The 14237-nt window shown below is 32.1% G+C and overlaps 1 protein-coding gene across 3 annotated transcripts in view; it reads left to right on the top strand.

Annotated features, from left to right (window-relative positions):
* The window catches only part of LOC113404892 (nephrin), a 238106-nt gene that overhangs the window by 32236 nt on the left and 191633 nt on the right, over positions 1-14237 (top strand). For all 3 annotated transcript variants that reach the window (XM_064219262.1, XM_064219261.1, XM_026645963.2), the window contains exon 3: positions 6787-6936. In XM_064219262.1, coding sequence (XP_064075332.1) covers positions 6787-6936 — 150 coding nt within the window. The remainder of the gene's footprint in view (positions 1-6786; positions 6937-14237) is intronic.

Consider the following 14237-nt stretch of genomic DNA (forward strand, 5'->3'; position numbering starts at 1 on the left):
AAACACGAAGTTGCGTGTAAAAGCCAGTAGACACAAGTGACAATTGAAATAACAAACAGACTAGTTAATTTAAGCGTGCTTGCATGTGAGTCCTGTGCTTAAGACTGACAGTGTAAACTATGCTTTACATATGCCTTAATTCATAAGAGACAGCGGGCTTATAAATCTACCAGAGGTTTAATACAAACATAACATAGGAGATTATAGTTGATGGAAATATATTCTTACTATACGAAAATGAAAAAAAGAGACAGCTATATTTATGTTACGTCATAATAGCTTAGTTAAAAAAGGACCAATGCGTTTCTGTATGTGTTTATAATACTGAACAAAGTATAATAAAATGTTATATAAGGTTATATCCGTTACGAGAGTTTGACTTCATCTATAAAAAAAGAATTTAAGTACTGTTCTTTCTCTCGAGATGGTGATGAGTTTTTCGAGCGTATGTTTTAAGAGTTGAAATGGTCCAGTGGTTAGAATGCGAGAATTTTGACCAATAAACACATATTAAATCAGTATCTTCAAATAAGCTCAAAATATTTTCAAGGAGGTCTTAGTTTGTATATAAAAAATTAATATGGTGCATACATTTTAAGTTCTACGGAATCACCTAAAAAAAACAATAATTTATGTGCCTTAGAAGACTTAGTCATTATAATTTTATGATTACTAGTGCATTGGCAATTTAAATAATAATTTGTACTCTCTATAAGTTTATAATGCTATATTTATGAGCAGAAGTCGTAGATACAGATACCAGCTAAAGGTTTATTTTACTGTTATTAAAACAAATAAACCAGCTTAAGATTAAACCAATTCGATTTAATCTGGTATCACATGTTGTTTATGTACTTCCTTTTTAATGTATTATATAATTTTCTTTTGTACAAATTTCTGACCAGCCGTATCTGAACTAACTTTGTATCTTACTCGTGAATTGTTCGAATCCAACTTACGGTGGTACGCTGTATTGATGTGTGTAACCTTTATGTTACAATTATTATAATCTATAATGTATATCAATTTCTGACATTTAATAATCGTGTTCGTCTGTACGTTTCTGTAAGAATTCACTTCGTTTCTCACTCAACTCACTCGTGAAATATTGACAGCTGACTTACGGTGATACGCCATTTTCATTGCAGTCAATGTCGCTGATCATATTCTGACACTATACGCTAGTCTACAAAGGTGAGTTTCGAGTTTCTTCTTAAAGAATAGCTCTACTGTAGTTAGTTTCAAATTCATTCCACGAGATCTTTCGAATGATAGTTAACATTTCATCTTATTTTAATTAATACAAAAATTACGTAATTTTTCCATCTATACTGTTTAACAAGGATAAAACTTGCTTATGCTATTAAAAAGTAAAATATTACTAAATAAATAATAATGGTTAACTTCTCTTAAAAAGCCTAAAGAATTTTTAGTACCAATTAGTGTGATCCATAAGAATGTAATTTGCGTTATTTAATAATCAAATTTACATATGAATTAGGTTTTAGTTTAACGAATACGCCATTTAACGTTTATAGCAATATTGGAACTAAATTGTTTCAACATTGTATCCAGAAATATTTTCAGTTTTTTTTTTTGTAATCTATGACCCATTTTAAAGTTACAAATTAAACCAAAAACTTGTGCTAGGATTTGGGTTAGCAATAACCTAAGAGATCAGGATTGCACGTGCGACTCTTTACATATTGTGTACGAAGAAACAAAATGTCATATATACCATTAAGAATACATTCAGGGGGTACTTTTTATATTCCAACGTAATAGAACCAAACTAGTAACAGATTGGTCGGCAATTTGGGAAAATTAGGCTATCATGCTGTTATCTCGTAACCAGCCTTAGGGAGCTTCTTCGGCTGTTATTACCACATTATGATTATTGACCCTGTTTCTACTGGTCGTCAAAGTAACATTTCTGTTCAATAATAGAGAGCTTCGAGTTGTTCGTTGACTTTCATGCAGGATATCGGCATTTAATTGTATATGATTTGTGAAAAAAGTAACTATCGAGTTCTTGTCGGTTCCCTGTATCCTACCGACATTCCAGATTCACGATTGAATTTAATCCTGTGAAATGATTCAAAAGAGCCTCAGACTCTACTTAAATGGAGATTTTTTTTATTTTGATTAGTATATTTTATTATAAGAAACATTGAATGTTAAAAAACGACTGATTATTAATCCGTAGGTTGTATTCGATAAATATTAAAACGATTTTGCTGCACAAATATAAAAAATAACGCCATTTGGATAGAAGTTACACTAGTTAACTAACATGACTGTATTTACAAATGTTGAAAAAGAGTAACTACTGAGTTTATTGCCGGGTCTTCTCTGTAGAATCTACATTCCGAAACGGTGGTAGTTTACTTAATATAGTCTGTTAAATGACGATTCAAAAGTGCTTGTAAAAGCCTACTTGAATAAAGTATATTTTGATTTTGATTGATTTTTGATCATAAAATACAAAGGGTTAAAGATTTCCATCACAAAATAAAAGGATACAAATATCTTCTAGAAAACTTCCGGGATTGGAATCAATTTTCACGTATGCGGCAATCTATGAATATCTTTTGTGGCGTTCTTAAATTTTCTTTCGCCACAAAACGAAAAACCACTGAAGCTATTACATCAAATCAGTAGGTTTGTCACCTCAATTTAAACCGCGATAAACTTATCTAATCTGTTTAAACTGCTTTTGAAAATGGAAATATGTTTTTTTTTTAAATCTTCTGATTTGTGCCACAAAAACCGCCAGGAGCGTTCACCTCTGTAGAGTTTGTCGCGTCGCCTTATAAGAACACTCGGCGCCCACTTGCTCGTATCGTATTAGCCGATGAAGTGTTCTTTGTCTCTCCTTCGAGAAATCACGCTTTTTGTCTCGTTCGCTCCCTTATGGTGCCTTTTGTCTTACTCGCTTTGATAAGGATATCTTACTTTTTCTTTAAAATTTCTATTCACAAATACAACTTTGTCAGTTCTTTCATTTCTTCCGTATTTTGAAATTGTATTTTTTTCTTTCTCTTTAAAATCCCTTTCCTTTCTTTTGACGATATTTTTATTAAAGCATTATTAAAATAATATTTATTAAATCTATGTTCCATTAATAAACTACATATATATTTATCAAAGTGATAAAATTTAGAGACGTGACAAAAACGAATTGATACAAATAATAACCATATTTTGAGCATGGAAAAATTCAAAGTTTCAATAGTACGTCATTTTTTATCAAAAATATACTTCACCCCAGATTAAATAAAGAAACGTGTAGCTATGTTACATAAAACAAGACTATGCAGAACGAACGACCCCTCATGTAAGCTAAGAGCTCTCAAAAGAAAACGTGAGAGGCACACGTAACCAACTCTCATATAAATATGCATGGAATTATGTTACGAACGAAACGGTTTTTTTTAAATATATCTCACTAAAAGAAATAATAACACTATATTCTCTACACTTGATTTAGGGCTTTGTGCAAGCCTACCTAAGTAGGTACCACCCGCTCATCAGATATTAAACCGCCAAACAGTATTTTTGTGGTCCAGTTCCAACGGCGAGAGAGTATTGTAACTACAGCCACAAGGGATATAAGATCATAGGTCCCAAGGTTGATGATACATTGACGATGTAAGGAATGGTTAATATTTCTCACATCGCCAATGTCTACGGTCGGTGCTGACCACTTACCATCAGATGACCCATTTGTCCGTCCATCACTATATCATAAAAAAACAATTTATCATACATAGACAACAATGCTAATTTATACACAGATGATTCAAAAATAGAACAAGAAGTAATAAATTGTAGATAAACATAGAATAATTCAAATAGGAGCTACTGAGCAGTTTTGTTTAAAATTAAATTTTTCAAATTTCATTCCGATTTCAGAGACAGACAGATTTACATTCTCATTTATAATATCGTTAAAGAAATATAGATTAGTATAGATGTAGGTTTAACCACGACGTTTTCTTTCACTGCTGAGTACGAAATGAATTATAAACCAACATTAAAACTCTGTGCGGTCTCAGATGCGGTCGTGTAAAAAGCTCAGGGTCACAATTAAAAATAATAATATTTGAGTCCTTCCGAGATCCAAAGGATGATCGATTTATACATTTATACTGTAAGGAATTATACAAAACAGTATTGTATTCACGAATCTAATTAAACACAAAAATCTCTCTTGATTACTATATTTAGATAAAGATATTTTAGGAGGAAAATTGATCAATTATCTTCACTTCTCATCTCATTTTTCGTCACGAGAAATAATAATGTCAGTTCGTTGAAAACGAAAATTTCCTGCCTCTCAATCTAATATATGTTGAATATATGCCGATCGGTCCCTGAGGGCAGATTTTCAATTGTTCACCATAAACTCATTATCTCTGCGCCTTTGTAGAACATCTGCTTGGAGCTCGTTAGCTATTAATAGGTTAAAACCTTTTTATTATTAGAAACCTTTGAATAAATTCAATACTACTTTACAATAAACGAACGTCGACATTGATATTAAACAATCTTCATCAAATCAAATCAAATCAAGTTTATTCAAGTAAACTTCACAACGAAGCGTTTTTGAATCGTCAATATTAAAATACTACCACCGTTTCCTAAAAATAAATTTAGTCTTTTTTGCATTTAGTACCAAATTATTTATGTCAAACCAACCGAGAACCCGCGACAGAGCACTGCTTACAACATCATAGTTGTTTATTTTTCTGTCGAATTTAAAAATAAGGGATGTATCATCTGCAAACAGTACAATGTCGCAAGTCTTATTTACAAAATAAGGTAAATAATTTATATATATTAAGAACAGGAGAGGTCCTAAAATTGAACCCTGTGGTACACCCATTTGCGCCAGAGCGCCATTTGATTTTGCACCGTCAACAACAACCTTCAAAACTCTTTCATTAATTAAGGTAGGAGGAAATGAATTTCAATGCAGGGCCCTTGATTCCATAATATTTAAGTTTTTCTAGAAGAATATCATGCCTAACGTAATCGAAAGCTTTGATAAGTCTCAAAAAACACCAATAGCATTTTGTGACTTCTTCCACGCATCATAAATGTGTTCAACAAATGCTATACCCGCATCAGTAGTCGAGCGAACTTTAGTAAAACCGAACTGTTGAGAATGCAATAACTTATTCGATTTAAAGTATAACAACAATTGATTAAGCATGATTTTTTCAAAAATTTTACTTAATACTGGCAAAATAGAGGTATATAATTGTTTGGGTCATTTTTATCAACGGACTTAATTAATGGGATTACTTTACTTAATTTTAATAGATCTGGAAAAATACCGGATAGTATACATTTATTAAAGATGATACCTAAACAAGGAGCCAAGTCGACAATTACGTTGTTAATAATTGTAACTGATAGATCCCATAGATCACTGGTTTTTTTAATACATCGTACGGAGTTATACTCTCAAAAGAAAATTCTAACTCATTGTGGGGAACGTAACATTTAAGTAAGTCTAAGGCGTCATTGGGTGACGCATTAAGTCCTTTAGTAGTATTCAAAGGAATATTAGAGAAATATTCTTCGAATTGGTTGGCCACATCTAAATCTTCACTTACAATATTCCCTTTTATATTACGGGTTACTTGCCTTGCATCAAACTTCATTCTGCCTGTCTCTGAACTTATAATATCCCAAGTTGTTTTCATTTTATTTTTAGATTTTAAAATTCTATTTTTAATATGCAACGAACGAGCTGGTTGACAAACTCGTTTAAATAACTTGGAATATTTTTTAACAAAATTGAGAAATTTATAATTACGATTATATTTCTTAAGTTCATATCGATCAAATAACTAACAATTACATATATTGGTTTTACTTTCAATGCTATTTCCCTCATTTGCATTTCTATATTCATTTTTCCAGTAAATCCCGTAATTAATACGCCTATATCCACACTCGGATGCTAGACTACCTCTATGTTCAATTTCATTAATTTCGGTTCAGTGGTTATTTTGTAATGAGGTGGCAAACAAACTGGAGTTACTTTAGCATTTATGTCGGTTTTAATTTTATTTTAAATGCCATATTAATATCTAAATAGGTCCATTGCTCTTAAGCTTGGGTATATTACATCTCGTGGTACTTTATTGTGTAGCTGTAATGACTGTCGTTGAACTTATCATTAAGATTTATTAATATCTTGTCTGGTTACTTCCTTCGGTGTCAGGAAGTCTGTGTCATTTTTTGCTTCGAAGTCTCAACATAGCGATCTAAAGATTATTGCCACTATTCTGCGCTAGTTTTTCTTACGTAATAAAAATGAATTTTAGCAACTGTTCTTATCTTTAATTCTTATGTTTTATTATATCTTGAACGACAGTTATTTTAATAAACTATTTCATGATATTGTGATTTTAATATTTATCTAAAAAATATAATCTTGATTTTCATTATATTTTTATTAAACCACGTCACCACTGAATTTTCATGTGCTTAATTTGTGTTTATAATTCATCTCGTGCTCGGCGGTGAAGGAAAACATCGTGAGGAAACCTGCATGTGTCTAATTTTCAACGAAATTCTGCCACATGTGTATTCCACCAACCCGCATTGGAGTAGCGTGGTGGAATATGCTCCATACCTTCTCCTCAACGGGAGAGGAGGCCTTAGCCCGGCAGTGGGAAATTTACAGGCTGATTATTATGTAAACCACGTTAAAAATGTAATAAAATAAATACATTTTATTTTATTTGTTTCTTTTGTTTTTTGTTCCAGCACTCGCAACAATCAACTGCTTTCAACAGCAATATTTTCGAGTACCACCGAAAAGCCTTCGAGTTCAAGAAGGTTCAGAAGCGGTATTAGAATGTGCTGTGGCGAATTTAGCTGGACAGGTTCAATGGGCTAAAGATGGATTTGCTTTAGGTAAGATACTTACATCAATAATTCAACAGTGCAAAATGTTAGAGGGACTATCTATGAGTTCCCATAAGTGGCGTGAGTTATTTATTATGTTTTGCTATACTGTTACACGACAATGCTTCAGCATTGTCATTGTCATATGTTTCTCATCTGTTAGCTTATATAATTTTTTTTTTAATTTTTATTTCTATATCACCATTGAAAAAATTGTTAATCTAACAAATATGGCATCTATGTCTGTGTCTCTAGATAAAAAAATATCTGTATTTCAGATATCAACGCTCTTTCGGATTAACACAATATTTATTAACAAGATTTCTTGTTCTAAACTGAAACATTAATTACATTGATAGTTTGAACAAAAACAATGGATTTATCAATAATATACAAAACTATCAAAAGTCAAAACTTCATTCAAAATAATAAAATTGTCTCTTTTTATAGAAAGTTTTTGTTGAAACAGATTCGTATTCGTAACAATTGAGGTCGTAAAGGACATTGAGAATGCCGATAAGGCTTCCCTGAATTAAACAGTTAAACGTAAATTCTTAAAGAAGAAAAATAGATGGGAGGAGTTTTGATTAATGAAGTGTCAAAGCTTTAACGAGTGACGGTGGTCAAAAGATAAAAAATAACTGAAGATATCTCCGGAGATAAAAAGAGCCTTAAAAAGAAGGTTCTTTTTTGGTCATTTGGCAAGGCATTGGTATAACATTGAGTAGAGCTTAATCTAATTTTAATGCTTTTGCTTTAAAGATTAAGAAATTATTTTTTACAACACTTCCTGAAACTGCTTTTTAATTTTTGTTCATATTTGATAGTTTTAATGAAGATAATCAGAACGTCATACTGCTCATAGGTACAAACGATTTAAATACCTTTTGATTCAAGAATGTTATTTCATGATTTTTAATGTGTTCACGTATATCATGAGATAAAAAAAATATATATGCAGTTGAGAAACTTCAATTTTAATCTATGACAGTTCATTGAGACATGTTATAATATTTTATTAATTAATCTTTCACAACAATTCCTTCCCATAAGTAAAAGATTACGTAATCAATAATTTATTATCAATTAATGTTAAAATAAATCAATTTTATTTCATACCTTTGTCCAATAAACTTTACCATTTCGGAATTAAAAGAAGAATAACTTAATACTTAATTCAGACAATAGTTACAGTAGTAAATCAATACATTAAGGTTATTCGAAAGGTTAGACCTCATTCACGAATTCGCCCTTTTACGAGGCTTTATGCTAGAATCGAAACGAAATTAATGTATGAAATTTTAATTAAATATCGTATTATTAATATATATCTTTGGTTAAATTGATGGAATTTCCAAGCTTATTCCACTTCAGAGAATCATTTCGGAGGGTGAATAAATCCATATTTATTTATTGTAGCTGAAACCTCGGTTTCTAATTTATCTTTTCAACAAAACGTTCAAGGCGTTTGTATCTTTCAAACTTTGTCATTTATACTAGTTGTCGTGCGCAGCTTCGCTGTCGTTTTAGGGGTCGTCTTAAAAATCAGCCAATGTCCTTCCTTAGGTTTCAAACTTGCTCCAGACCAAATTTCATCAAATTCGGTTCCGTGATTTATCCTTTAAAGAGTATCAGACAGAGATATTTTCACATTTATAATATTAGTATAGATTTACAACTCTAACGTTTTCCTCTCAACATTGAATTAAGTAAGAATGAGTCCAATGTTCCAATCAGAAACTCACAATGTTTTATAAAAACAGCACTTAACTCCAACTTTTAAACTGCAGCAATCAGCAAGCTCCTAAAATGTCCAATTAGCCGATAGTGGCCTAATTTATCCCGTGACCGGAGTACCAAAATTCACTTATGATAAATCAGTAAATTCCCTAAACAATACCGTATCAGAGCTACAAAATTTATCAAAAGACTTACCTTTGTTATCTATCCGTAAATCACAAAATCGAATGTATTTTTCAGGTATCTGAAACTTTCATCAGAATTCCTTTAGAAAACAACCGAATTCTTTTACGAAAACGCCTAAGCTCCAATCAAAAAGATCGATTTTCTAACAAAGAAAACGAACCTATTTGAATTTGACTAGGCATCCCAATCAGAGAGACAATGGCTATATAAATAAACGACGTAGAACATTGAAGCGATTGATTGAGACATTCTGTAGATGGAGTCACGGAATATACATATACATTTCAATGGGTGTAGCCCAAAATGTTGGCGAAAGCGGATTAGAAACGAAGAAAGCTAATATTTGCTTCTTCTACATTTTTTATGTGGAATATCTTTCTTCTAGCCCTCTTATAGTTACAAAATTATACATGAAAAGGGACGGACGTATGTGAATAATTGTCATTTTAAAATCTTAAACAACATACATATTTTTAATGATCATATGAATTCATTCCCAAAATAATAAAGTACAATTAATGATATAGCCAAAAATTCACTGAATTTTTAATCCTCTCAACGTATTTAATCCATTAAATTCAACTAATATTTATTACATGGGCGATACTTAACGGGCAATTTCGGCTCATCGTTTGGCAGCATCCCTGCACTTACAGACGACACAAGAGATGCGGTCAGTACAAGATAAGTGGGTAACACTCAACCCATTACACATCGAGATAAGAGTAATTTCTCATACTTGAATGATATAATATCGTGAACAACATGTCTAGCACCTCTAGAGACACTGTCTTTATTACATTTGATATTTAGTAAACCTTGGCTTCGATCAAGTGTGACGTATACTTGATTAGTCAATTTATTGCCTTCAAATACATCCAATTTTAGAGTAATTAGATCTAAAATTATTCATTTGTCAAAAGTTCAAGCTACGGTCCCAGTTACATGATCAAACAAATTTCAATCTGTGTACTTTATTTTTAATTATATTTTTGAAGTTATATTTCTATAGATGCTTTGAAATTAAAATTTTACGATACCATAAAAATACACTAATTAATTAAGTATGTTAATTTGTCATATATTGATAGTATATAGGTATTAAAAATAAGTATCAAACTCATACTACGAATAAGTATATCTGAACGTGCCTTTTTTTTTGTTAAGATATTTGCATATTCCAAATTCAAATATTGTTTTCAATTTCCCTTAAAGTCTTAAAAGCATTTTGTGTTTATCGTGAAATCGTGGCATATATTACTACGGTAAATTGTCTTGAGAGCTTTTAAATATTTATCTATGCTAATAAACCGATAACAGGTGACTACGCGGATATGGGCCTAAGGAGATTACTCTGATAGACAATGTACTGATGATTATTCTAATTGATCTATTTAGAAGATCTATCTCGCTTCAAATGGTAATATGTTGACAAGGAACGTTTCGAAATAATCTAAGAATTAAAAAATATATGTTAATTATTTACAAAGCTTTTATCTTTTTATATATTTAACTTTAACAGGGAAATGCTTGGAACAAATTATTGTTATATGCAAGAGGCGGTCTTATGGCTAATTAGCCATTCCTTCCAGACATTTAATATCCTGAAATGAAATTAGTGTATAATTTCAGTGAATTAAATTTAAGAGACATTTATATGTTAAAGGATATTATAAAAGTGATTACTTGGAAATGAAACGACCTCCAGGTAGTTTCAAATATATTTGTATTTGGAATCCTATATATCATGACTGCATACCAACGCTTAACATGAGCAACCTGTAAATTTCTCACTGCAGGCCTAGTACTAAAACTAAAGCCTCCTCTCCCTTTGAGGAGAAGGTTTGGCGCGTATTCCACCACGGTGCTCCAATGCGAGTATATGGATACACATGTGGCAGAATTTCGATAAAATTAGACACATGCAGGTTTCCTCACGAGGACGATATGAATTATTAACACAAATTAAGCACATGAAAATTCAGTGGTGCTCGCCTGGGTTTGCACCTGTAATCATCGGTTAAGATGCACGCGTTCTCACCACTGGGCCATCTCGGCTCATCATAATCAATGCTTAGCTAAAACGAATTCACCTCAATTGGTAACTTCGTATGAATATTATATGTATTCGTACGAATTTTACATCGGCAGATAGTATTTAATTTATTTTTTACGTATACTTAATATACAAATTGAGCGAATTATCATTGCTTTTGATGTGAAGAGATTGTTATCTAAATTCACTAAACCACACCGGAGCTAGCCGAATTAACAGTGTACTGTAACCATTATTTGAAGAGACTATTGTTAACAAGTATATACGCTTTGAAGATGAAATTAGAACTTCAAATTATTTCACTTTAGTATTTATTGACTAGCTTCCAACCACGATTTGCCCGCGTGTGACAAGGATGGTATCGTATCTGTTAAATCGAGGATATGAAGAAATGAAAAAATTGCAAATTTCATCCAAATCAATGCGGTTTTTCATATTTATAATTTGAGAAAAGTTAGTAAGCAGAAGGATTTTATTGGTAATACTGTTGAATTTAGACGAGATAGCATTATTTTGACAATATGCTTTATTATATAAATTTAAATGTATTTGATTGACATAGCTTTGTATTAGCAATGTTGGAGAAACTACTGAGTTTCTTGGTAGTTGTTTTCGGTAGAATCTATATTTTACGGGGGTAGCGTTACCTTTAATAAGATTCTGTAGTGGCACTTCAAAAGGCTTTGTGCTAGGCCCGTCTGGGTAGATACCACCCACTCATCAGATATTCTAAGGCCACACAGCAGTACCCAATATTGTTGTGTTCCGAATTAAAGGTTGAGTGAGCCAGTGTAACTACAGGCACAAGGGATATAACATCTTAGTTTCCAAGGTTGGTAGCAAATTGGCGATGTTTGATATTTCTTACAGCGCTATAGTTTATGGGCCGTGGTAACCACTTACCATCATCATCATCAGATGGTCCATTTGATCGTACGCTTACTTTTATCATAAAATTTGACAGACAAGATCTCGAACCGCTATTAACATTAAATTTAGCTTTGTAAAATGGCAGCTGAAAATGACTTGTGATAGTCTGCTTAAATAAAGTATATTTTGATTTAGAGCTCATAGTTTTCGTAATAATTTTGTTCTAAATATCTTATACATTGCGCCACAATTATGATTGGTATAGTTACAATAATATGTTAGTATCGCTAGCATGAACTAACAATGTTAGCTAAATCAGTTACTGAGTTTAGTTCAAACATTTAAAATAAATCGGCACACTAAGAGTCAAATAGATTTAAATGTATTTAGTGAGTGGTCACCACCACTCTTAAATATTGTAGAATATGAAACCTTCATTACGTTTCATAACTAACCCTGGTAAATTAGATGTATTGATCCATGTACCAGGAATGAAACTGGCTCACTCACCCTTCATAACGGAACTCGACAGTAGTGCTAGGTAAAGTCTTTAGGTTTATAATAAGGAATGAATGTTTGGTAAGTGGTACCTCAAACTGTACCACCCAAGCAAAGTTTTAATTCAAAGTTCGTTATCGAATAAAAGTCTAAGGCATTTCTGCAAACTGCAGAGGTATATCATGACGAATATTTAAAAGGAATTCCACACATCGCAATTACGAAAACTTATAAAGGCTGTGATGGTTCGAAAACTTCATGCCACCGTTACAGGTATGTAGCCTCCACAAAGTCAGTTTAAAAAAAAGCATTGCTTGCGTTTTGCGGTTATATGCTGCGTCCAGACTGCCGGCAACGATGCGTGGACAAATGTAACTTTTAGTTGGCGTAGTTTAATTCATTTGGCAAAAAAGTTCGAGCTAAATAGTGGACCAGGACCAGATTACGTTGACCGTAGCAGCCTTTGATAATAAACGGGGCTATGGGTCAGAGGGCATCGTTTTTAAACTATCTGCGATTTTCATTTACAGTAAAGACTTTTCACTATATGTATGTCTGTCGAATTTTTTTCTCTGTATTCGTTTTTCATGAATCTTTCAAAGTTTAAATTGAAAGTACACGAAGTCTTTTATGTATTGGATTTTAAACATTTTGATTTATTTTTTAATTTTGCATCGTAATTTTGTTGCCATTTCAGAAGTTATTATATAAAGAGTTGACGATATTCAATTGAGATTTACTTAGAATTTAATATCATTTCTTAAAAGTTAAGATTTTTGTTGTATTTTATATAAAAAAAAAAACTGCGAACTGGATCCAAATCTGTCAAATATGTCAAACAAGAACAATAACACAACAACAACAATATGTGAAACAAATATTTTAGAACATAGACGATCAATAATAACAAATAATTATCTACAATCATGTTATAAAGAGATGTAATGTTGGTTTGTATGTATTAGGTAAGCTCCAGAACTAATAATCCGATACTAAATTGTTTTTACTGGTAGTAAGCTACAATAACCCTGAGTGATAGGGGGTCATATTTAAGTCAAATATTCATTTCTCATCTGTCAGCCGAAGGACGTCCAATGCTGGACATATGCCTCCCCCAAAGATCGCCACAACGACCGGTCTTGTGCAGCCCGCAACCAGCGGCTTCCCGCGATCTTCACCAGGTCGTCGGACCACCTTGTGAGGGGTGGGGGGTCTACCCACGCTGCGTCTTCCGGTCCATGGTCGCTACTCGAGAACTCGTCGGCCCCATAATAATAGTCATATAATATTATTTATTAATACATTACACCAAAAAAACAATGAAAAAAAAAGACTGCAGAAAAATTCGCAACAGAAAATATATCAAGAAGACACAATAGATAGTCCTAAGCATATGAATATTCTATTCAATTGTTAGATTTTGCGAAACTTGAACATTAATTGCGTAACGGAATAAAAATCACCGGTTTCTATTTAATTGCGTCTCAATGATGACCATAAAATCTTTAATGGAACGAATGAATAATTTAACACCGTAGTTTAAGAATTATTGCTGCGATAACACGAATGGAAGTTTCTGGAGAAATAAGAGGAAAGTCAGGACGCCTTAGGTTTTGAAGATGTACACGATAAGGAAATGTTCATTATAAATCATTGGAGACGCAGCCGATATAGGTCAGTTTTTAGAATGCGTGAATCTTGTGTTTGGATTCAAATCTGGTTAAGTACCATTGAATTATCATGTCCTTAATTATTTAAACCAGATAACTGCTTCGTTGGTCTAGTAGCTTCAACAGAAAAAAGAAACTATCAAATGCTTATTAAAAACTAAGAACTTAATTAAAACTTATAAAATCATTAAACGAATTAAGTACCAGATTTATCTATAAAAGATTTTAGATTATTACCCTGATCGGTAAACGAACATAGAATTTCAAACAGACCCAATTCCTTGATTGAC

The sequence above is a fragment of the Vanessa tameamea genome, chromosome 27 (genome assembly GCF_037043105.1).
Source record: "Vanessa tameamea isolate UH-Manoa-2023 chromosome 27, ilVanTame1 primary haplotype, whole genome shotgun sequence".
NCBI lineage: Eukaryota > Metazoa > Arthropoda > Insecta > Lepidoptera > Nymphalidae > Vanessa > Vanessa tameamea.